General features: G+C 59.5%; 1 protein-coding gene across 25 annotated transcripts in view; it reads left to right on the top strand.

Annotated features, from left to right (window-relative positions):
* Positions 1-21,374, top strand: part of PIP5K1C (phosphatidylinositol-4-phosphate 5-kinase type 1 gamma) — a 66,982-nt gene extending 45,608 nt beyond the window's left edge. For 2 of the 25 annotated variants that reach the window (XM_074025348.1, XM_074025341.1), the window contains 11 exons: positions 1,020-1,103; positions 2,276-2,324; positions 3,190-3,274; positions 5,034-5,198; positions 5,929-6,061; positions 6,530-6,562; positions 8,333-8,437; positions 13,016-13,148; positions 14,217-14,294; positions 18,028-18,111; positions 18,397-21,374. In XM_074025348.1, coding sequence (XP_073881449.1) covers positions 1,020-1,103; positions 2,276-2,324; positions 3,190-3,274; positions 5,034-5,198; positions 5,929-6,061; positions 6,530-6,562; positions 8,333-8,437; positions 13,016-13,148; positions 14,217-14,294; positions 18,028-18,111; positions 18,397-18,399 — 952 coding nt within the window. In that variant the 3' untranslated portion in view covers positions 18,400-21,374. Of the gene's footprint in view, positions 1-1,019; positions 1,104-2,275; positions 2,325-3,189; positions 3,275-5,033; positions 5,199-5,928; positions 6,068-6,529; positions 6,563-8,332; positions 8,438-13,015; positions 13,149-13,829; positions 14,129-14,216; positions 14,295-14,405; positions 15,745-18,027; positions 18,127-18,396 lie in introns of those variants that run through there. The other 23 variants (XM_074025347.1, XM_045379410.3, XM_074025352.1 and 20 more) reach the window with 14 other exon arrangements.
* Positions 21,375-24,774: the final 3,400 nt, after the last annotated feature.

Here is a 24,774-nt window from a genome sequence, read left to right as displayed (position 1 = left end):
TGAGCAGCGTCCTGGGCTTCCATCCACTCCGGGCCAGGAGCACCCCCCAGTTGTGACAACCACAGATGTCCCCAGATGTGGCCCCAGGGGGCGGGTTGGACAGGTGTCGTATAGCAGTGCTGAGATTGTGCCCTGGTCACAGCAGCACCCTGACAGTGGGGGCAGGCCCGAGCCTTCACTTTGGTACCTGTTCGGTCCTCACAGCAGCCTTGGAGGAGGGAGGTGGGCTTCCCCCGTTTCCAGCTGAGGAAGTAGGCTCCTAGGTTGGGGGGCAGCCTTCCCCAGCGGAGCCACGCAGGTATGGAGCCAAGTCCCACCTGGCCTGGCCCCAGGGGTGGTGCCGGCTCGCACTAGGCCACTAGCTGGGCTTTGGTTTGCAAAGGTGGTGGTATTTCCCATGGATGGCAGAGGAGGAGCCGGGGCCCCAACCGGGTGTAGCTGTGGGGAGTGCGGGAGCCAAGGCCAGGCACAGCTCCCCGTCAGACCATCCTGGCGTTTGTAGGGTCTTCGTGGGCCTGGCAGGGGAGCAGGTGAGCGCACCAGCCTGTGGCGTGAGCAGAGCGTGCAGGGCCCCGGCCCAGCGGGTCTGGCTCCTGGTGGCTTCAGGATGGCTGCTGCACGTGTGACCTCACTAACTGCGCTGGGCATGGTGCCGGGTGACAATTAACTCCCCAGGCTGTACCTGAGACCCCGTGGCCCTACCTGGGCATGCAGCGTGCGTGTGTGTGCACGTCCATGTGTGTGCATGTGTATGTCCATGCACACGTGTGTGGTGGCAGGGTATGTGCCCGGGCCTCCTAGCTGGGACTCCTCAGCAGCACCTGGGCCTGGGTTTGAGACTGGGGATGATGGAGGGACATCAGGACGGAGATTCCCGGGTGCCAGGCCCCACTCCAAGAGCTTGGCCGAGCTGCCACCCACGGGAGCAGGTGGACTCCCCAGCCCTGGAGTCCCCAGCCCTGCCTGCCCTGAGTCCTGCTCTGTGGGATGCTGACGGTGCCCTCATCTTCTCTCCCCAGGATGGGCGGGATCCCCGCTGTGAATGGCCGCGGGGAGCGGCTGCTGCTGCACATTGGCATCATTGATATCCTGCAATCCTACAGGTGGGTGCCAGGGTCTGCAGTCCCACAGGGGGGTGCCCGGGTCTGCAGTCCTACAGGTGGACACCCCGGGTCTGCAGCCCCACAGGTGGGTGGGTGCCCCCAGGACACCCATGCACAGAGGCGCTTGCCTGTGGAAACAGCTGCACCAGCAGCTCTCGCGGCTTCCTCAACCTTCTGGAAAGCTCTTGCTTGGCTGCCCCTTCTTGAGCCCTAAAGGAAGGTGTCTGGTCACCTTGAAAATCCAGAGTGAGTTGGGCGTAGTGGTCCACACCTGTAATCTAGCGCTGTGGGAGGCCGAGGCGGGAGGATCGCTTGAGCCCAGGAGTTTGAGACCAGCCTGGGCAACATAGCAAGACCCCGTCTCTACGAAATATCAAAAAAATTAACCGAGCTTGGTCGTGCTCCTGCAGTCCCAGCTACTCAGGAGGCCGAGGCAGGAGGATTCCTTGGGCCCAGGAGTTCAGGGCTGCAGCAGTGAGCTATGATGGCCGTGCTGCACTCCAGGCTGGGTGACAGAGCAAGACCCTGTCTCAAAAAAAAAAAAGAAAAAAGAAAATCCAAGGAGTGGGTTTGAGAATATTTGTTTTTTGGTTTTTCATTTGTTTGTTTTGAGACAAAGTCTCGCTCTGTCACTCAGGCTGAAGAGCAGTGGTGCGATCTTGGCTCACTGCAGCTTCTGCCTTCTGAGTCGACCCTATTCTTCCGCCTCAGCCTCCCGAGTAGCTGGGATTACTGGCACGTGCCACCATGCCTGGCTAATTTTTGTATTTTTAGTAGAGACGGGGTTTCACCATGTTGGCCAGGATGGTCTCGAACTCCTGACTTCAGGTGATCCACCTACCTTGGCCTCCCAAAGTGCTGGGATTACAGGTGTGAGCTACCGTGCTTGGCTGGGGCTCTAGAATGTTGAAAGACAGGGTCACTCTCTCGGTACTATGGACATTGGGACCAGATGGTTCTCTGGAGTGGGGCCGTCCTGGGCACTGCAGGGTACTAAGCAGAGAGCCTCCACCCACTGCCTGCCAGGAGCGCCTGCCACCCTGAGTTTTGACAGCCACGATTGCTCAAGGCCATGGCCCAGTGTCCTCGGGGGTGCACAGTGGCCCCTGAGTGAGGCGGCCTGGCATGGGCTTGGCTGATGTCAGCTGTCACTCCGGGCGCTCTCTCCACAGGTTCATCAAGAAGCTGGAGCACACCTGGAAGGCCCTCGTCCATGATGGGGTGAGCGCCTGCACCCCTCCTCCCATCCTTCCTCTGTCCTCCTGTTGGTCGTCCTGGCCTTCCTCCCATCCATCACTCCCCAAACGCAGACTACCTCCTGGGGCCGAGCATTGAGGACTAACTAACAGCCTGTAGAATCCAAGATCCCAACAGGCACCCCCATTTTTCAAGAGTGTGTAGAAGGTCCAGGCAGGAGCTTCCAGAACAAGCATTGAGCATGTCAGGGTGGCGGCCAGCAGAGGCCTCTGGGGATGTCTTAGACCTTGCCAAGGCCCAGAACCCGAGCCTAGGGCAGATAGGAGTGCTGTCTTGCTCTGACGAGGCCGGCCAGGGTGTCCTGTGCTGCCACCCTACATCGCTGGGGTTGTCCTTGTCCCCTGGCCCACAGTGGCCGGGCACCGCCTCCCACTGCAGCCTTCGAGGGTGGAGTCATTCACAGTCCTGGTACGTGGCCACTCCTCACCCAAGGAGGCTAGGAAAGGAGGCTGCATTCTGGGAGGCCAAGGGTCACATCCCAGCAGGGCCCCAGCCAGACCATCCTACCTCAGCCTCCCCTACAAGTCCATGTGGGCCACTGCGCCTGGCCGGAATACTTTATTCATAGCTGGTTGAAAAAGTCAAAAATGCGAATAGGTCTCTGGCGGAAAAGCTTCCACCCATTCCCTGGCACCCAGTCTCCCTCCCCAGAGGGAACCACTGTCCCCTGTTCCGTGAGCCCCTCCCAGGAAGCCACAGCACCATGGACCCATCTCGAGCCTTTTCACACAGAAGGTGCCCCCCGCACACATACAGCGTCTGTCCAGGGCTGTCTCCAGCTGTTGGTTGATGCGCCCTCTGCCCCCGGGCACCCCCAACTCTCTTCCAGGATACGGTGTCTGTCCACCGCCCCAGCTTCTATGCTGAGCGCTTTTTCAAGTTCATGAGCAACACAGTCTTTCGGAAGAACTCCTGTAAGCCACCTGAGCCCCGCGAGGTGGGAGGGACCCCGGGGGAGGCCAAGAGCCCCGCGGGGCAGGAGGGACCCGGGAGGCCAAGAGCCCCGTGAGGTGGGAGGGACCCCGGGGGAGGCCGAGAGCCCCGTGGGGCGGGAGGGACTCTGGGGGAGGCAGTAAACCCAGAGCCCCTGTGTCCCCCTCAGACCGGGCCTCATCCAGAGGTAGGATAGTCGGGACATTTGCTCTGCACAGGAGCCACCGCTGGAGCCTGAATCCTGAATCCTGGCCTGGCCTCGTCCTGCCTTGTGGCCTTGAACAGGCACTTCCCTCTGTGCCTCGGTTTCCCCATTGGCACAGCATTGTGAGAGTACAGTGTTGATATATGGGATGGGCAGGCCTGGCCCAGCAGGCAGCTCAGTGTGTGAGGCTCCGACAGCATCACCATCACCACGGAAACGCATCCCGGGCAGGGGAACCCAGGAGGCTGGCATAGCAGGGCGTGGCCAGGGAGGTCACAGGGCAAACAATGGTGGGGAAGGTGGGGACTCAGGGTTCACCCACAGGGTACCCGGGGGAGGTCCCCATTTCTCAGGGCTCAGCTTCCCCTCATGGGCCACTGTAGCATCTGGACGCAGACTCAGGGTTCCAGGCCCCCGCACAGAGCTCAGCCCGTGGCCCACCTGCTGCCAGACGGGTTCCTCCCTGGGGTCTGTTTCTCAGCCACCCTCCCCACTAGAAGGCTCTCGGGCTCCCCAGCATCCTGCACAGGCCTGGCACACAGAGGTGCTTGGGAAGTGTCGGGTGGGCATGAATGATCTGCGGGTCCGCACCCACGGGGTTGCTCCTGGGAGACAGCAGGGACAGGCACACCAGTGCCCAGCACTTGCAGTCAGGCTGCTCTTCCCAGCCTGCACACCTGCTCCCGGCCCCGAGGCCAGGGACCCCCTCTCATTGACACCGTGGGAATTGGCAGACACCACGCATCGGGATCTGTCTCCAGAGAGCTGGCTGTCGAGCCTGTTCCCGCACCCCACCCTCTGGGACTGATGCCACAGGATCATTCCCAGTCATCCAGGGCTGTTTGCCAGCCTTTGGCGACTGTAGGAAGCTGCACAAGGCAAACTGAGCACCTACTGTTTACCAGGAGCTGTGTGGGTCATTCTGGGGGCAGAGGTCACAAGAGCTTGGTGAGGAGGCAGAGCTCGCACAACACTGAGGACAGGCTCGGCCCTGTGTGGGCATCACCTGCTGCACCACACCCCACTGCTGAGATCGGCCAACGGGGCCCAGAGAGACTGAGCCACACAGCCAGCGGGCGAGCCTGGATCTGGGCTCAGGCCCTACATGCTGAACCATTGGCTTCTCTAACCACAATACCTGGTGCTGTCTAAGACTGTCAGTGTCCATCTGAAAATGGGGGCCCTGCCGGGGCTGGGCCACACATGGAAGGGGATAAAGCCTGCAGGCATCCCTGGCCCGCTGGATAGACGGGAGTCACAGGTCTGCAGGACCCTGGGAGGGGCAGGCACTGTGCCAGGGTCCCAGTGTGTGTCATAGAGACGGTCGGGTGGGCAGGACAGGCAACTCAGGCTCTCAGTCCCTCCCCGGGCAGAGCTCGGTTTTCCACCAAGAGGCTTGGCTGCTTCCCGGCCTCAGGGATGGGCAGGGGCCTGGTGGGTCTCAGGGACACGGGTATATTCGGGCAGCGGCCCTGTCTGGGCTTTGCTATGAGCCCCCAGCAACCCCAAGCGCCAACACCCACCCTCCCCTGCAGCCCTGAAGTCCTCGCCCTCCAAGAAGGGGCGCGGCGGAGCCCTGCTGGCTGTGAAACCCCTGGGGCCCACAGCTGCCTTCTCGGCCAGCCAAATCCCCAGCGAGCGGGAGGAGGCCCAGTACGACCTGCGGGGGGCCCGCAGCTACCCCACGCTGGAGGACGAAGGTGAGGGGCAGAAGGCAGAGTTCGCCTGTGGGGGCTCCAGGGTGTGTCAGCAGCAGCCCAGTGGGTGGGGCGCCGCCTCATCCTGAGTACTCATCACTCAGCCTTCCCCTCCGGATCTACGATCTGCAGAACCTCCTGCCCAGGGACTGGGGGCTTCTGGGACGGCCCCAGGGAAGAGCCCAGGGAGAGCTGAGTGTAGAAGGCTCCACTGGGTGGGGTGGTGACAGCTCCCGCCTTCTCTCACGGTCACTGTTATCTGAGGCGCACCAGGATGCCATCGAAGGCATGCAGCCCCCAGGCTACGCCTGATGTCAGGGAGGGCAGGGGACAGAATGAAGGAATTGACATAGCCATGCAAGGGTCCTGGGGCAGGACCACACTGCTGGGGGAACAGCAAGGAGCCAACAGCAGGGAGGGGAAGAGAGGGAGAGGGGAAGAGAGCAGTGGGGAGGGGAAGAGGGTGGGGAGAGAGGGTAGGGAGGTGACGGGCCAGGCTGCACAGGGCCCTCTGGGCTGTGTAGGGCTGTGGATTCTATTTTGAGAGCGGTCAGAAGCCTTCGTGTGAAGGGGAAAGTCGTCCTTCCCTGCCGTGTGGGGAGGTGGGCATGTCCAGGAGGCGGGCGGGCACTGGGCGTGGGTTCCCAGGGTGAGCCAAGCCTCAGGGAGAATCCACTGTGTGTGTTTGGGGGCCTGGAGGCTCCGCAAGGTACCCACAGTCCTCTCCCCACAGGCCGGCCTGACCTTCTGCCCTGCACGCCACCTTCTTTTGAAGAAGCCACTACAGCTTCCATTGCCACCACTCTGTCATCCACATCCCTCTCCATTCCTGAGCGGTCCCCCTCGGAGACTTCGGAGCAACCTCGGTACAGGTGGGCGGAGGCATCCGCTGTGCACGTGGGCGGGGCCTCCGCTGTACACGTGGGCGGGGGCATCCGCTGCGCATGTGGGTGGAGCATCCTACGTACAGAAGAGTGAGGCATCTGCTGTGCATGTGGGCGGGGCATCCTATGTACAGAAGGGTGGGGCATCCTATTTACAGAAGGGTGGGGCATCCTATGTACAGAAGGGTGGGGCATCTGCTGTGCATGTGGGCGGAGCATCCTATGTACAGAAGGGTGGGGCATCTGCTGTGCATGTGGGCGGAGCATTCGCTGCGCATGTGGGTGGGGCATTCTATGTACAGAAGAGGGGGGCATCCGATGTGTAGGAGGGAGGGGCATCTGTACAGGTGGGCGGGGCTGCCAGGTAGGCAGGCGGATAGGCAGGGCAGGTAGACTGAGCAGGCGGGCCATCCTCTTTCTGGGTGTCACCTGTTTGCTGTGTCTCTACAGGCGGCGCACACAGTCCTCCGGACAGGATGGCAGGTGAGACCCTGCCCCCTTCCCTCCCTGGGTCTCACCAGCTCCTCCTGCATAGCTCCCAGCTCCCATTCCCGCTCCCATTCCCGCTCCCCAGCCCATTCCTGCCCCCCAGTCCGTCTGCTCTCTGCCCATTCTTTCCTGGGAACAGATTTTTTTTTTTTTTTTTTTTTTTTTTTTTTTTTTGAGAGGGAGTCTCGCTCTGTCGCCCAGGCTGGAGTGCAGTGGCGTGATCTCGGCTCACTGCAAGCTCCGCTTCCCGGGTTCACGCCATTCTCCTGCCTCAGCCTCCCGAGTAGCTGGGACTACAGGTGCCCACCACCTCGCCCGGCTAGTTTTTTGTATTTTTTAGCAGAGACGGGGTTTCACCGTGTTAGCCAGGATGATCTCGATCTCCTGACCTCGTGATCCACCCGTCTCGGCCTCCCAAAGTGCTGGGATTACAGGCTTGAGCCACCGCACCCGGCCTTTTCTGGGAACAGATTTAAGGTTCCAGCACTCGGCCTTAGCACTGCACACAATCTTGGAGCCACTTTGTTTTTCTTACACCCTGGGACAGCTGTGGCCTGTTGGATCCTTTTTTTTCTTCTTCTATTAAGTTATTATTATTATTATTTATTTTTTTTTTTTTTTAGACGGAGTCTTGCTCTGTCGCCCAGGCTGGGGTGCAGTGGCCGGATCTCAGCTCACTGCAAGCTCCACCTCCCGGGTTTACGCCATTCTCCTGCCTCAGCCTCCTGAGTAGCTGGGACTACAGGCGCCCGCCACCTCGCCCGGCTAGTTTTTTTTTGTTTTTTTTTTTTTGTATTTTTTAGTAGAGATGGGGTTTCACCGTGTTAGCCAGGATGGTCTCGATCTCCTGACCTCGTGATCCACCCGTCTCGGCCTCCCAAAGTGCTGGGATTACAGGCTTGAGCCACCGCGCCCGGTCAAGTTTTTTTTAACTTAAGATACAGCGGGAACATCGTGAAATGCTCCCCTCCTGCCCAAGGCCGGTCTCCTCCCCAGGAGCAACCACTGGGACTGTGGGTTTTGTCTCTTGGCAGATACTTTCTGGGAACACAGCAGACGTGCACCAGACTTTTGTTCCTCTTTTATTTTCACACCAGTGGGCACACCCGTGCGTGCCGCCCACATCTTGCTGTTGTCACTCGACTGACGGGGATCTTGGGCGGGTGTGCACCGTTCCTGTCACGCCTGCGTGCCGTCCTTCCATCCCATGGACTGCACCTGGCTTTAATGCCCAGCCCTCGGGGACATTTGTGAGGTTCCCGGGGTCTTGCTCTTGTGAACACCGGGGCAGTGGCGAGGTGTTGCTTTCCTTAACGGTGTTTTAATCATTGCTGCCTGATGAAAGAAACCCCTTGGTGCCATGGGTGGGATGTGGCCCTCCCCTTGGTCCAGCGTGCCATTTGGAGAGGCCACACAGCCAGGCCCGGCTGCTGGGACGCTGATTCACCTGTGTCAGGCCTCAGCTGCCAGGTGCAGGCACCCCCAGGCGGTGGGCAGGGTCTGTGGCACGCAAGCTGGTCGGGGCTGCCATTCGCTCGTACGCCCCCAGAACCTGCTACACCCCAGGCCCTGCCAGCACCACAGTCACCAAGGGACCCAGGTGGACAGTCCCCCGGCTGGGAGTGACAGCCAGAAAGACCAGGCCCAAGCAGGAGGCTCCCAACTCCCCTCTGGGACTGGCCCTGGAGTTCACTGGGTACTCCTGGGGGTAGGACGGGGGGAAGCAAGGAGGGAAACTGAGATACAACCTCCCATTGCCTGCAGGCCGCAGGAGGAGCCGCCCGGGGAAGAGGACCTGCAGCAGATTACAGTGCAGGTGGAGCCTGCGTGCAGTGTGGAGATCGTGGTCCCCAAAGAGGAGGACGCAGGGTGAGCCTGGCTTGGTGGGAGGTCGGGGTGCCCTCCCCCTGCGGGCCAGAAGGAGCCAAGAGCATCCCGAGGTTTCGTCCTGAAGGCGTTCTTTCTTACTGGGTTGTATCCGCAGACAGTGGATTTTCCCATAAGGTTATTTTTTGATTGTAGAGAGTGGTTCTTCACTAGCCGAGGTGATCCTGGCCCCCAGGGGAAACTGGGCAATGCCTGGGGGCATTTGTGGCAGTGAGTGGTGGCCAGGGACGCTGCTCAGCATTAGCCTGCAGTGCCCGGGATGGCCTCACCCCAGAGAAGGACCTGGTTCCAGTATCCACAGGGCCGAGGCAAGAGACCCTGGGTTAAGGGCTGTGTAAGAACATCTCTGAACCTCCAAGCGTTTAATGAATTTTTTTTTACCTTTTTAGTATTTATTTTGTTTTATTTTTAATTTTAATTTCTTTATTTTTATTTATTTATTTTTAATTTTTTTTGAGACAGTATCTTGCTCTGTCACCCAGGCTGGGGTGCAGTGGCGCAATCTCAGCTCACTGCAAGCTCTGCCTCCCGGGTTTACGCCATTCTTCTGCCTCAGCCTCCCGAGTAGCTGGAACTACAGGCGCCCGCCACCTCGCCCGGCTAGCTTTTTGTATTTTTTAGTAGAGACGGGGTTTCACCATGTTAGCCAGGATGGTCTTGATCTCCTGACCTCGTGATCTGCCCGTTTCGGCCTCCCAAAGTGCTGGGATTACAGGCTTGAGCCACCGCGCCCGGCCTATTTTTATTTTTTTGTGAGACAGAATATTGCTCTGTTGCCCACGCTGGGGGGCAGTGGCTTTATCTTGGCTCACTACAGCCTCCACCTCCTGGGTTCAAGTGATTCTCCTGCCTTAGCCTCCCGAGTAGCTGGGTCTACAGGTGCCCACCACCACACCTGGCTAATTTTTTTGTGTGTTTCAGTAGAGACAGGGTTTCTCCCATCACCCAGCTGGGCAGGCTGGTCTCAAACTCCTGACCTCAGCCGGGCACGGTGACTCACGCCTGTAATCCCAGCACTTTGGGAGGCTGAGGCAGGCGGATCAAGAAGTCAGGAGATCAAGACCATCCTGGCTAACACGGTGAAACCCCATCTCTACTGAAAAATAGCAAAAATTAGTCGGGCGTGGCCGAGATCGTGCCACTGCACTCCAGCCTGGGCAACAGAGCAAGACTCTGCCTCAGGGCCGGGCGTGGTGGCTCAAGCCTGTAATCCCAGCACTTTGGGAGGCCGAGACGGGCGGATCACGAGGTCAGGAGATGGAGACCATCCTGGCTAACCCGGTGAAACCCTGTCTCTACTAAAAATACAAAAAATTAGCCAGGCGAGGTGGCGGGCGCCTGTAGTCCCAGCTACACGGGAGGCTGAGGCAGGAGAATGGCGTGAACCCGGGAGGCGGAGCTTGCAGTGAGCTGAGATCCGGCCACTGCACTCCAGCCCGGGCGACAGAGCGAGACTCCGTCTCAACAAAAAAAAAAAAAAAAAAAAAAGACTCTGCCTCAAAAAAAAAAAAAACTCCTGATCTGAAGTGATCTGCCCACCTTGGCCTCCCAGAATGCTGGGATTAATTTTATTGAGTTTTGATTTGAAAAAAGAGGTTTAAAAGAAGTATCTATGTTTTAAAAAAACGTAGGACACAGTGGTTGTGGCCCTTTTGGGGATATGGCGTCACCTGCTGTTATTTTCTTTGAGACAGAGTCTTGCTCTGTTGCCCAGGCTGGAGTGCAGTGGCGTGATTTCAGCTCGCTGCAACCTCTACCTCCTGGGCTCAAGCGAATCTCCTGCCTCAGCCTCCTGAGTAGCTGGGATTACAGGCGCTCACCACCACGCCCAGCTTATTTTTTTGTATTTTTAGTAGAGGTGGGGTTTTACCATATTGACCAGGCTGGTCTCGAATTCTTGACTTCAGGTGATTCTCCTGCCTCGACCTCCCACAATGCTGGGATGACAGGTGTGAGCCCCGGGCTGGCCCCTGCGTGTCTTTACTTTTTCGTGTGTTTTTTTTTTTTTTTTTTTTTTTTTTTGAGGTGGAGTCTTGGTCTGTCACCCAGTCTGGAGTGCAGTGGCACAATCTCGGGTCACTGCAAGCTCCGCCTCCCGGGTTCAAGCCATTCTCCTGCCTCATCCTCCTGAGTAGCTGGGACTACAGGCGCCCGCCACCACACCCAGCTAATTTTTTGTATTTTTAGTAGAGATGGGGTTTCACTGTGTTAGGCAGGATGGTCTCGATCTCCTGACCACTTGATCCATCCACCTAGGCCTCCCAAAGTGCTGGGATTACAGGCGTGAGCCACCGTGCCTGGCCTTTTTTTTTTTTTGAGACAGGGTCTTGCTCTGTCTCCCAGGCTGGAGAGCAATGGCGTGAACTCGGCTCGCTGCAACCTCTGCCTCCTGGGTTCAAGTGATTCTCCTGCCTCAGCCTCCCGCCAGGCCCGGCTAATTTTTTGTATTTTTAGTAGAGACGGGGTTTCACTGTGTTAGCCAGGATGGTCTCAATCTCCTGACCTCGTGATCTGCCTGCCTCGGCCTCCCAAAGTGCTGGGATTACAGGCTCGACACCCGGCCTGTCTTTACTTTTTTGTCATCTGTCTGGTGTGTGTAATCCCATGCTTGCATTGTTACCAGATTCTTCCTGCCTTTTTAATGATTTTTGCATGAGATGCTTTTTTTATTTTTGTTCCAAGAGAGCTTTTTTAGCACTCACAGCAGCACAGACCGAAAAATAAAGCCCTGAGGGTTTATCTTCCACCCGGTGCTACTGCCACTGTCAGCTCCTTGCCATTGCCAAACCTCGCACCATGAAATTTCAGGCTTTCCTAAAAGGAACTGAACCTCCAATGTGGCAGGAGGGCGTGTTTACCCTCATTCATGGGATGAACACTGTGCACCGTGTGGCCATAGCCAAGGCCAAGGCCGTTCCTCACCTCCTCTCTGTGCCTCCATTTCCGCAAATGCAACACAGCAGTAGCCGCACCCTCTGCATCGCCCCTGATAGACTCAGTGGGTTAATCACAGGAGCCAGCCCTGGCATGTAGTAAGTGCTCAGTGAAAAGGAGAGAGAGGCTGGGCTCGGGGGCTCCCATCTGTGATCCCTCCTAAAGGAGGCTGAGGCAGGAGGGTTGCTTGACCCCACAAGTTGGAGACCTGCCTGGGCAACATAGTGAGACCCCATCGCTACAGAATAAAAAAAAAAAATTGGTGGGCATAGCAGTACACACCTATAGTCTCAACTACTTGGGAGGCCAAGGTTGGAGGATCGCTTGAGCCGGGAGGTGGAGGCTGCAGTGAGCCGTGATTACACCACTGCATGCCAGCCTGGCTGATGGAACGAGAGCTTGTCTCAAACACATCAATAAAGAAGAAAGAAGCTCTGATCCCAGTGGCTAGGTGCCATCTGTCCCCACTTTACAGATGAGGAAACTGAAATTCAGAGGAGGAACCGGCCCTCCCCGGGTGGCACAGCTGGTGAGGGTGAGGCCAGCACCTGCCCACAGGTGTGTGTGTCTGAGCTGGGAGTAGCAGGGCCACGCTGTCAGTGGGCTGGCAGGTCACTCCTAGGGTCAGCATTTGGGGGCTTCTTGGGAGGTTTGTTCTGATTTGCGTTAAATGGCAGGCACAGGAGCGCGTGGCCTGTGGTCAGCTGCCTGGGTTTTTGGCGCAGGAGCGCGTGGCCTGTGGTCAGCTGTCTGGGTTTTTGGCGCAGGAGCGTGTGGCCTGTGATCAGCTGTCTGGGTTTTCGGCGCAGGAGCGTGTGGCCTGTGATCAGCTGTCTGGGTTTTCGGCGCAGGAGCATGTAGCCTGTGATCAGCTGTCTGGGTTTTCGGCGCAGGAGCGCGTGGCCTGTGGTCAGCTGCCTGGGTTTTTGGCGCAGGAGCGTGTGGCCTGTGATCAGCTGCCTGGGTTTTCGGCGCAGGAGCGTGTGGCCTGTGATCAGCTGCCTGGGTTTTTGGCGCAGGAGCGCGTGGCCTGTGGTCAGCTGCCTGGGTTTTTGGCGCAGGAGCGTGTGGCCTGTGATCAGCTGCCTGGGTTTTCGGCGCAGGAGCGTGTGGCCTGTGATCAGCTGCCTGGGTTTTTGGCGCAGGAGCGCGTGGCCTGTGGTCAGCTGTCTGGGTTTTCGGCGCAGGAGCGTGTGGCCTGTGATCAGCTGCCTGGGTTTTTGGCGCAGGAGCGCGTGGCCTGTGGTCAGCTGCCTGGGTTTTTGGCGCAGGAGCGTGTGGCCTGTGATCAGCTGCCTGGGTTTTCGGCGCAGGAGCGTGTGGCCTGTGATCAGCTGCCTGGGTTTTTGGCGCAGGAGCGCGTGGCCTGTGGTCAGCTGTCTGGGTTTTCGGCGCAGGAGCGTGTGGCCTGTGATCAGCTGCCTGGGTTTTTGGCGCAGGAGCGCGTGGCCTGTGGTCAGCTGTCTGGGTTTTCGGCGCAGGAGCGTGTGGCCTGTGATCAGCTGTCTGGGATTTCGTCTCAGTGATGACCGTGTGAAGCCCCTGCCTGGATCCTGAGTGTGGGGGCGCAGGGAGCCTCTGTGTGGGGGCTGAGGGTCATGACCCTCTGTCTATCCCTGTCCCCAGGGTGGAGGCTTCCATGGCCGGTGCCACTGCCGCTGTTGAAGCAGAAACTGCCAGCCAGGCCTCGGACGAGGAGGGCGCACCCGCCAGCCAGGCCTCGGACGAGGAGGACACGCCCGCCACTGACATCTACTTTGTAAGTGCCCCGGGCTCTTCTTGCCACCGGCTCGTCAACCAGACTCTCTCACACACGCTCCACTGTGTGCACACCGTGTACACACAGCCACACACGGGCACGTGAGCGTGCTCTGTCCACCCACCCACATGCTTTCTCACCAGCCAGCACTCTCACGACACGCCTCCACGCACCCACCAGCCACGTTCACACCCACCTTCTCTTCCTGGTCTAACCCCACGGAGTGAGAATCTCCTCCAGACCAGGCCTGTCTGGACCTTCTCCCTGTCGCCATGGGCGTGGCCAGGTGGGCTCATCCTTGAGGAGGACCAGGGGACCGGGCAGTGGCAGGAGGGTTTCACGCTCCCACGCTGTGGGCTGGGGACTCATGACTGCTACTGGGCAGGGCTGGGTCTGCCCGGACCTGGGATCCCTGCTCCCCCTTGCCAGGGTCTGGGTGAGGCAGCTGCCGGGCAACCAGCAAGGCCTGGGGTATCTAGGTAGCGTCTCCACTCCCCAGTGGTCCCACTCAGGTCAGGCAGCCCCAGGTCACAGGGAGGGCTGGAGGCTGCGGCCCACTTCCCAGATGGTTTGTTCTTACCCTCCTGGGAAGGTGGGCTGGGCACAGGCGCCAGGCCTCAGGGCCTGTTTTGCGGGCACCTACTGGCTGCTTCATAACTAACCTCCCTGCTCTGTCTCCAGTGGCGCCTCTGGGGTCCCCATGCCCCGACCTGGCCCTGGAGAAGGGAGGGACGGGCCGTGTGCTTGTGCCCCCAGCCACCCCATGTCGTCACCCCTTTCCCCAGGACTGGTTCGTGCGTGTCCTGGTCTCTGGATGGTACGGGGGCCCTGGGGGCCACGTCCTGCTGTGTGTCTGTGTGCTGATGCCCTGCTGGGTGGGCAGCGGAGAAGGGAGAAGGGTCCTCGGTCCCACCCTGGCACCCCCCACCTTCTGCTTGGCAGTCAGCTGTGCCCACCCGCTCCCCGCTGCCTCCCTCCACCTCTCCCACCCGACCACGGGGGTAGCCGCCTCATCCGCTATCCTCTGTTTTCCTTCCTCCTCTGGCCCGCCCGGCCTGCCCCGTCCAGTTCACGGATGGGAGGTACTGGATTTACTCTCCCCACCATCGCCGACTGCGGGCCATGACGCTGAGCGCCTCAGGGACTGTAAGTGACCGCAGCCGGCCACCCTGGGGAGAAGGGGCGGTGCCCCTCGGGCAGCAGGGAGCTGCAGGTCCCCGGCCGGAAGCTCAGTGTCTGACATCCGTTGTTTTCCAGAAGGGCTTTGGGGATATGACGGCCGTGGTTGAGGTCAGCGACGCTGGCCCCGGACCGAGTGCTGGGCTGCGTGCACCACTGGGAATGTCACTCAGCCCCAAGTCGAACCGGGCACTCCATAGGGCAGCACCATCGCCAGGTGCACAGCTGAGGCCTAGGGTCTGCCTCGGACCCCGGCCGGACCCCAACCAGCCCCTCTCTGCCCCTGGACCCAGCCCTCCCATGTCAGGGTGTCTTGGGTGGATGCTTCTCGCTCGTATAGACCTGGCTCCCCTGGCCTACCTGACTGTATAGGGGAGGTCGCACAGGTCAGCAGAGTGGCTGCAGAGCCGGGCTCTGAACTGCAGGGCCATGGAGACGGGGAGGAGATGGTCTCTCCGCACCCACCTCACAGATGGAGGTGCTGAGGCCTCAGCTCCCCTGGGAGCCTGGGAGACCACACGGTTTAGTCAAAATCCAAATCCCCGAGCTCTCAAGGAGTTCCCCCTGGGACGCCACATGGGCCCCACGTAGCCGGGAGATCCTCAGGGCCTGCTGTGGTCATTATGACCAATAAGCAAGGGGCCCAGAGAGGCTAAGAGACCTGCCCAGCGCCGCACAGCCAGAACAGGGCGCAGACCCAAAGCAGGAGTGTCTCCTCAAGACAAAGCCCCCGCCGAGGCCGCCCTGACTCCCCGCCCATCAGCAGACCTGTCTGAACACTGCTGTGTGCCAGGCACTGTGGAGTGATCCCCGGGAGGTGGAGACCACTTCCCTGGCTGCTCCAGGCAGCTCCGTCCCACAGAGCCAGCAGGAAGCCAGCCACCGCAGACCCACGCCCCGGAGATCGTCAGGGAGCTTCCCAGAGGGGCCTGCTGGGAGGGGGAGCACTGGGGAGACCCAGCGGCCCTGCCGGTCACCCCACCACAGGCAGGGAGCCGTTCGCAGAGGCCGCCTCCAGAGGGGGGTGCCTGGACTTTGGAAAACACCTGGTTTGAAAGGGCAGATGTGGGGAGGGTGGTCTCGGCAGCAGGCGCAGCAGAAGTGTGGGGGCCAGAGGGGAGGCAGGGCAGCCGTTCAAAGCACCCCAAGGCCTGAGTGCTGAAGAGGCTGTGCCCTTGGTTCTGGTCTTCCTGGGGTCACCCGGTTCTGGGTCCCAGCTGCCACTGCCCCCCACTTCCCCTCTCTGCCCAGCTGGTGGCTGAGGAGGTCCCTCTCTGTCCCCCCAACTCCTGCAGGACAAGGAAACCAGCTGTTCTGCCCTTTTTTTTTTTTCTTTTTTGAGATAGAGTCTCGCTCTGTCGCCCAGGCTGGAGTGCAATGGCATGATCTCAGCTCACTGCAACCTCTACCTCCCAGGTACAAGCGATTCTCCTGCCTCAGCTTCCTAAGTAGCTGAGAATACAGGCGCCTGCCACCACGCCTGGCTAATTTTGGGTTTTTTGTTTGTTTTTTTTCAAGACGGAGCTTTACTCTGTTGCCCAGGCTGGAATGCAGTGGCTTAATCTCGGCTCACTGCAACCTCCGCCGCCTGGGTTCAAGCAATTTTCCTGCCTCAGCCTCCCGAGTAGCTGGGATTACAGGCTCCTGCCACCATGCCCTGATAATTTTTTGTATTTTTAGTAGAGATGGGGTTTCACCATGTTGGTCAGGCTGATCCCGAACTCCTGACCTCAGGTGATCCGCCTGCCTCGGCCTCCCAAAGTGCTGGGATTTCAGGCATCAGCCAACACGCCCAGCCTTAATCTTTGTATTTTTAGTAGAGATGGGGTTTCACCATGTTGGTCAGGCTGGTCTGGAACTCCTGACCTCAAGTGATCCACCTGCCTCAGCCTCCCAAAGTGCTGGGATGACAGGCATGAGCCCCTGCACCTGGCCTGTACCCCCATTTCTAACGCTGTAGCAGAAGGGTACTATCGTCCCTGCCCAGGTGCTGTGTGCACGGTGCCGCCCAGGACACCCCTCCCAGAGAGCAGCTCTGAGTGGCTGCTGCCACCCTTCTCCCTGCGGACCAGCTCTTTCAGGGCTCAGGTGGGGACCCTGTTTTGGCCCCACATTTTCAAGTCCCCATGGGAGCCATCAGTGCAGCCACCAAATCAGTACTAAGCACACACGCAGGCTTCCCACACCTGGCTCTCGAGGGACATTGCAGGGGCGGACCTGACCTGCCGTTCCCACATCGGAAATTCCAGGCTACATTTGCTATCTTCCCAGAGGAATGGGCAAGGCCTGCGCTGGGGTCACGGCCCCTCGGTGCAGGAGTCAGTCCTCCGCGATGGCGGCCTCGCAGGGCAGGAGCGCGCTGCCCTTGGTGCCCAGGGGCCGGGAACGGGGGTCTGGTGGGAGCTGTAGGATCGGGCAGGGTGGAGTAAGCACAGAAGTGAGCCCTTTAGAGGGGGCATGGAGGCAGGACGCGAGGCAGGGAGAGGCAGTGCCTCTGCAGGTGAGGCCTGGGCTCACCTGGAGCTCGAGGGAGGCTCCTGCTGGCCCAGGCTGGGAGCTGGGAGCTGGCATAGGCAGGGGCGCAGGCCTGATAAGGAGGCATGGGTTGGCCTGGGCAGTGGGTGGGCAGTGCTGTCCTGACTGGAAGGACAAGCAGTGGGTCTTGGGGTGACGGACTGGGCTGTGGCTGTGACAAGTTTAGGGGCCGAGGGCTGCCAGGTGGACGTGGCCAGGCAGCTGTGTATTCAGGCCTGGCACTTCAGGCTGAGGCCGGGCCTGGTGGAAATTCACAGGTCATCTGTGCCGGGAGGGGCGTTGAACGCTGGGGTGGTAACAGAGGCCCAAGAGAGAAGAGGATGCAACAAGAAGACAGGGAGGCCAGGCTGGAGCCCTGAGGAAGCAGCCTGGGGGCAGGAGAAGCAGAGGGAGCTTGAGGGGTCGGGGGCTCCTCAGTGGGCGGGGTGGAGGTGTTTGAGGAACGCACCCTTCCTCCCTCCCCAGATCCCACCCAGACCTGGGACCCCTGACGCAGGCACAGCTGGGAAGAGAAGTCCGTGTCCCAGCACACGGCCCTGCCTGTGCCTAGCCCTGAACTTGGCCCTCCCTCTGCCCCGCTGCTCAGGAAGGTGTCTCCTGGCTCTTGCAGGGTGGGGGGTCCGAGCCTTAGTCTCTCCCGAGCACATCTGTGCTGGCAGAGGGGGCTGGCCCTGCCCACGGGCAGCCACGTGTTCAGGTCCTGAAAGGCTTCTGGGTTGGGAAGTAGGTCCGGCACCCTGACCTACCAGGACCCTCACAGAGAGCCCCCAGGAGCCTGTGCGCTGGTGCCCATGGCATAGGCAGGATTGGGGGCTGTGGTGGGGCCGGGCTGTGGAGGAGGAGGAGGAACACTCGGTGCTCCAGGTTGTGACCCCCACCCGCTTCCGCCGGCTCTGTCACTTGCTGTCTCAGGCCCTGCCTTGACTGAACTAACCGCTTTCTGCCGCCCGCCCCGCCCTGCCACGCTGAGCTGAGACCCGGGCCCATCCAGGTTGGGAGCAGGTCCACCGGGTCAGAGAGGGCAGCCAGGCTGAGCCACCCCTTGTCCTCCGTGGGGGATTCGCCTCTTTTATGTTCTCCTGTCTCTTCCTTCCTCCCTCTGCCTCTCTTGCGCCTCCTCGCACCCTGCTCTTCTGCGCCTCCTGCACGCGCGCCCACCCGCCAGCCCACCGATGAGAGGAGCTGGGTGTACTCCCCACTCCACTATAGCGCCCAGGCCCCCCCGGCCTCCGACGGCGAGAGCGACACAGTAAGTGCGGCCCAGGTGCGCCCGCCGGCCCTGTGGGCTCAAAGGTCCTACTGAGCGTGGTCCCCAGCCACTGGGACAGGCAGGGACTGAGGCCTGGGGCGGGAGGGCACAGGTGGCCCAGAGCTCCACCCTGGGCTCTCTGGCTCTGAGGTGGCCGTGGGGTAAGTGTCTCAGGGCCTGTGTTGGCCCAAGGAAGCCAGTCCCTGGCAGGGGGCCTGGCGGGTGGCCTGGGGTGGGCCTCGCCCTGCCCGTCGCCCACCTTCATTTGTCCTCTTGCTCTTACAGTAATTTCTATGCAGTCCCCAACCCAGAGCCGAGCTCCACTTTCGCTCCGGCCGCCCCTGGAGGCGCTGCCCACCCTGCTGAGGCCCAGAGCTCGGGAGATGCCCGCCTCGCCGCCCCATTGGACCTCATCCTCCCCCTGCACGGATGCCGATGGCCGGACCCCTCCCCAGCAAGCCTCCCAGGGCCCCGGCAGCCCCGTCGGCAGCCTGCCCCAGTGAGACTGACCCTCCCGAGCGGCAAATCGCATTTGAGTCCTTACTCGGCCCAGAGACAGAAGCACGTGTGTGCTGTTTTAGTAAAAGACCAAAAAAGACAAAAACCCAAACCAGACGAAGAAGAGCCCCCGCCCACTGCACTCTGGTTCTCTGCTGTGCCTGCATGTGTCCTGAGGAGGGAGCCAGGCTGTTCCCGGTGGCCTCTGGGACCTGAGCCCCAGGGGCCCCATCAGCCTGCAGAGGGGACGGCTGGGGTCCCAAGCCACTCTGCCTCCATCCACCTGGGAAGCGGACCCTCCGGCCCTCAGCTTGGGTTTGGGGGCCTCAGTGCAGGACATCTGGCCTGAGCATCGACTGTGGGGACAGCCCTCGCCCTGCCAAGCACTGCGGCCACTCAGCAGCTGTGTTCCCGCCGCAGTGGGGCCCTGACACCCACCTTCCAGGTGCCCCTTGAGCAAAAACCTCTGGCGCCTCCGATCCAGACCCACCACAGCTGGAGGCCCAGGCCTCCTCTCCCCCAGGCCACTACCCATTCTGGCGGAGCTCAGGGCTGGGAACTTGTCGTTCTCTTCCGATGTGGGCCACTCGGCAACTGGCACGGAGGGCTCAGGCAACAGAGATGCTTACTCCGCGGACGGACGGAGCAGGAGGCCGGGCCTTGGGCCACAGGATACCAGCTCAGGGTGGAAGGTCAGGCTCCCCGACCCCTCCACCTGGAGGCACGGCCTAGGGGGCCAGGCACGGCTCCACAGGAGTCTCCTTCAGGACTGGCGTGGGTGCCGCGGCCTCTTTCTTGGTTAAGTGACGTGATGTCTCCGAGGAGAGGAGAGACTGTTTCCGGCTCATCCCCCTCCAAGAGGGCAGCACTCCCGGTGGTGGGACTGAGCCCAGACTGCCCTGGGGCAGCTTCCTGGGGCCGCTGCGCTCAGAGGGTGCTGGTTGGAGTCGAGAGCTCGGCACAGTCGCCCACCCTGCCCTTCCCCAGGACCCCTGAGAGGGGCTTGTTGGTGACGGCCGTGGGGTTCCCCACTCCCAAGATGTGCCCAGGAGCTGGCGTGGAAGCTGCACCTTCGGGAAGAATTCCTCTCCAGCCCTGGCAGAGCCTGGTGTGGGGTCTGAGACGGTCAGAGAACCTCCCAGGCAGGGCTCTGTGTTTTGTCTGTTGCAAGCTCTGTACGACGCCACGTCACCCGCTCTTCACATCCTGTCGGCCTCCCGCACAGCCCACGCGCTGCGCCTGGAAGGGCCCTGCTGTGGAGGAGCCGGCCCCATCCCCGAGGCCCTCAGCGAGGACACGCTCCACGAGAGCAGCCCTTCCACCCTCCGCCGAGGAGAGGGGCTCACCCTCCTCGGGAACCAGCTACCCGCGTGGCTCCCGTCAGGACCAGCCCGCGTGGGGTCCTCCCTGCCTGCTTGAAGGGTCTGTCCAGCCCCGGGAAGCCACCTTGGCCCCAGTTCACAGCCTGGTGCTCATCTGCTGGCACCGGGCATCAACCAATCAGCTTCCCCCATCCCTCCGAAGGACACCCGGCGGGCATCCCCCGGGGAGGCGGGGGCAGAAATCAGAAGGGGTGTCTGGGACCTGGATGACCAACAGGGACGGGGCATGGTCGTCATCTCAAAGGCCCACACCCCCAGAGGCCACACTGAGCCTCCCAGGGAGCCCTGGAGTCCCCCTGCCCAGAGCCCTGGCACCAGAGACGTGGAGAGCCTGTGGGGGTGACTCGGAGCAGCAGGTGTGGTCCCGGGCGGGCAGCACCACGTCCAGGGCAGCCTCCCTCCGCTGAGCGAGTCACATGATACCAGTGCCCGGCCAACACTCCCTTGCAGGAGAAATTTGCAAACCTCTGTGGATACCACATTTCCATTTTTGTGTTGTCTCCAAGGCCCCTTTGGAGATCTACTTTGTTGGTTGTGTTTTTTGGTTCCTTTCAGAGAACTGTAAACCGAGGCTGAAGTGCCCCACTGACTGTGCCGAGGGGCGGGGGCAGGAGGACGGCAAGACCTATTTATAATATTTAGCAAACTCGGCCTCCCTCAGATCCCCCGCGAGGGAGGCCGCTGGACCCACCCCGCTGTCCCCCACGATAGAAGTCTGTAAATACCTTGGTGACCAATGCCCACTTCCCCTCCTGGGTCACCTCTGATGGCCGCCGTCCACTGAGAATGTGGACAGTGTCCAAATTCCTGTACTGTAATGACTAAAAGGCGTTTTCTCTGAGACTGACAAGGCAGAAACTTCCATGTGTCTCCTGCCAGGCTCTGTCCCCCTACGCCATCCCAACATGTCCCCATTCCCCCGAAACCTGGCTCAGTGCAATACTCCCGTTGCCATGGGGTCCTTCACCATGGTACTGTCTCCACAGCCCCTCAGTCCCCACCCCAGGATAGGCGCCCACCACCTCCTCCTCGTCTCCGGTGGTCAATCGCTCCTCCTGTCCCCACCCCAGTCCCATTTTTATGGCTGAACTGATTCTGAAACAAAACGAAACTGCAAACCTCGTGTGTCTTAACTCCCCCCGGGGATTCCACTGCATTCCTCTGCCCTGTGGTCTGGTGCGTGACAATCCAAAGCGCCGCGCCTCGTGGCCGAGACGAGGGTGCTGTGTCCCTCAAACCCAGAGCCGTGGGCGCCTCTGAAACCATACAGCCACTCCTGGCCCCAAACAACACTGGTTTGCAGCCCAGGTTCCCCGCCCACCCATCCCCACCACACCCCGTCTTTTTAGAGGTCTCTCTAATAAATCGGGTAATAAGCATCCACCCGCTTGTCTGCCTTTCTGTGGGTTCCGGGGTCTGGTTGGGAGTTTGAGGACTGACTTTGTTTTCTGGGTTTTTTTTTTTTTTTTTTTTTTTTTTTTGAGATGGAGTCTCCTGTCACCCAGGCTGGAGTGCAGTGGTGCAATCTCAGCTCACTGCAACCTCTGCCTTCCAGGTTCAAGCCATTCTCCTGCCTCAGCCTCCCGAGTAGCTGGGATTACAGGCGCGCACCACCACGCCCGGCTAATTTTTTTGTATTTTTAGTAGAGACGGGGTTTCACCATGTTGGCCAGGCTGGTCTCAAACTCCTGACCTCAAAGGACCTGCCCGCCTCAGCCTCCCAAATTGCTGAGATTACAGGCATGAGCCACCGCGCCCGGCCTGAGGTCTGACTTTGATTCTTAGGGAAGAAAGAAACTTTTGTGAGATTGATGCTAATATCAGTAATAGAACCCAAACACCTTACCAGTTGTGAACCTCCTTTAGGTCCCAGTTCAGCTCAGAAAACATCTGTGCTTCCAACATCTGTGCAGCCCTCCAAAGTTTGTATTTGTTCTGCTAGGGCGGTTCAAATTCAGTCAGGTTTGGACCCCTTGAAGGGAAAAGATTTCTCTTAGGTCTCCCAGATTGAGAAACTACATTGAAAGTAAGATAGGCCGGGCGCAGTGGCTCAAGCCTGTAATCCCAGCACTTTGGGAGGCCGAGACGGGTGGATCACGAGGTCAGGAGTTTGAGACCATCCTGGCTAACACGGTGAAACCCCGTCTCTACTAAAAAATACAAAAAAAAAAAAATAGCTGGGCGAGGTGGCGGGCGCCTGTAGTCCCAGCTACTTGGGAGGCTGAGGCAGGAGAATGGCATAAACCCGGGAAGTGGAGCTTGCAGTGACTTGAGATCCGGCCACTGCACTCTAGCCTGGGGGACAGAGCAAGACTCCATCTCAAAAAAAAAAAGTAAGATCCTGGCCAGATGTGGTGGCACACACCTGTAATCCCAGCTACTCGGGAGGCTGAGGCCAGAGAATTGCTTGAACCTAGGAGGCAGAGTTTGCAGTGAGCTGAGATCGCGCCCCTGCACTCCAGCCTGGGCGACAGAGCAAGACTCTTGTCTCAAAAAAAAAAAAGAAAGAAAAGTAAGATCCTGCCTTTAGTAAGGGAGCCCTTGGAACAATGCCGTTTTCAGCACAGCTGTTTTATAAACTGAACATGGAGGTGATCTCGTTTTAAGTTAGTTTGTTTGTTTGAAATGGAGTCACGCTCTATCACCCAAGCTGGAGTGCAATGATACGGTCTCGGCTCACTGCAACCTCTGCCTCCCAGGTTCAAGCAGTTCTGCCTCGGCCTCCCGAGTACCTGGGACTACAGGTGCCCGGCACTACACCCGGCTAAATTTTGTATTTTTAGTAGAGATGGGGGTTTCACCATGTTGACAAGGCTGGTCTCGAACTCCTGACCTCAGGTGATCCACCCACCTTGGCCTCCCAAAGTGCTGGGATTACAGGACTGAGCCACTGTGCCCAGCCCATGCAGCCAATCTCTAATGTGCTGCAAGGATGCATCTGAATTTTGGGAAGCACAGGGTCGGGCCTTCGCCTTGTTTTGGACCATCCCAACACCATGACAACCCACATCTCAGGACCGGCAAGGTCATCATCTAGAGTGTCAGGAGATGGTCGTCTGCTTCCTCTGTAAGGTTCCATCCTTGCCTTAACACCAAGCAAAGCATACAAAGCCAGCGTTTGTGGGGATGTTAGGAAGTTGTATTCGAAGATAAGCATTTTATTTATTTATTTTGAAACGGAGACTTGCTCTGTCGCCCAGGTTGGAGTGCAGTGGTGCGATCTCAACTCACAGCAACCTCTGCTTCCTGAGTTCAAGCGATTCTCTGCTTCAGCCTCCCGAGTAGCTGGGATTACAGCTGGGATTACAGTGGTACAATCGTGCCACCATGCCCAGCTAATTTTTGTATTTTTAGTAGAGCCGGGGTTTCACCATGTTGGCCAGGCTGGTCTCGAACTCCTGACCTCAAGATCCACCTGCCTCAGCCTCCCAAAGTGTTGGGATTACAGGCATGAGCCACTGTGCCCGACTCAAGATAAACATTTTAATTTTTTTTCTTTTTTTTTTTTTTGAGACAGAGTCTTGCTTTGTCACCGAGGCTGTAGTGCGGTGGCACAATGTCGGCTCACTGCAACCGCTGCCTCCCGGGTTCAAGCGATTCTCTCTGCCTCAGCCTCCCAAGTAGCTGGGATTACAGGTGCCTGCCACCACACCTGGCTAATTTTTGTATTATTTAGTGGAGATAGGGTTTCACCATATTGGCCAGGCTGGTCTTGAATTCCTGACCTCAGGTGATCCGCCTGCCTGGGCCTCCCAAAGTGCTGGGATTACAGGCGTGAGCCACCGCAACCGACCAAGATAAACATTTTAAAAGTTTGCTTCAATTACCATCATCCTCCAGAAACAGGCCTTCCTAGCTCTGAGTGGTTAGAACTGCAGGGCGTGGTGGTAGCAGCGACCATGGGCTGGGGGAGCCCAAGACGGCACATCAGTGTCTTCTAGGTGCCTCCAGCCTTGCCCTTGAAGTCCGTCCTCCCATGCCAAACTTGTTTCAACAGCAAGTCCCCCAAACCCTGCTCACAACCCTCCCACGGGTCCCCAGCACCCACACCACAAAGCTGGGCAGCCTGGGTTGAGAAGGTAGGTGTTAAATGTGACTTTCCCTCCCTGAGCCTCAGCTTCCCCCCCAAGCCTCAGTTTCCCCATCTCTAAAATGAGTTGATGGGGCAATACAAGGAGTTATCAAAGTTTTTTTTTTAAAGCTTAACTCCCAAAATACACAGGTGTTCATTGGCAGGTGGTTCATTGGCAGGTGGTGGAGCATAACGATGACTCTCATAGGAAGGCTTTTCAGTTTCTGTCCCCGCGCCCACCCTCTGCCCTCTGGAGCTGCCTGGTACCTAAGCCCTTCCTGGTTCTTGGCCTTTCGGGGACCTCGCTCCCCAGACACGCCTCTCCTTGGCCACGCCCCTGGTCACGCCAATGAAGTGCCACTTCGGGTCTAGACCCGCTTCTTATTGGTCCCGCCTCCGCAGGCCCCTCCCCGCATAAGGTGCCTAGTTTGCCCTTGCCCGGCCCACAGTTTCTCAGGCCCCCTGAGGCGCGGGGACCCGCCTGGGGCTGCCTCCGACACTGCCTGAAAGGAGAACCCCTCGCCCTGGAGCCTACAATGTCAGTGGAGTCCATCACGCGGTCCACATTTTCAGATGTAGTAGAGAGTCTGGGGCGTCGGAGTCCTTGCAGGCTGTGGCGGCGTGATGGGTTGTTCTCTCCTGGCTCAGGCCCGGACGGGGCAGTCTGGAGAGCGCCGTGAGCGAGAAAGGCCCCCAGCGCCGGCTTCGGCT

The sequence above is a fragment of the Macaca fascicularis genome, chromosome 19 (genome assembly GCF_037993035.2).
Source record: "Macaca fascicularis isolate 582-1 chromosome 19, T2T-MFA8v1.1".
NCBI lineage: Eukaryota > Metazoa > Chordata > Mammalia > Primates > Cercopithecidae > Macaca > Macaca fascicularis.
Note: the sequence above shows the minus strand (reverse complement) of the source record. Positions and strands in the feature narration are given on the sequence as shown.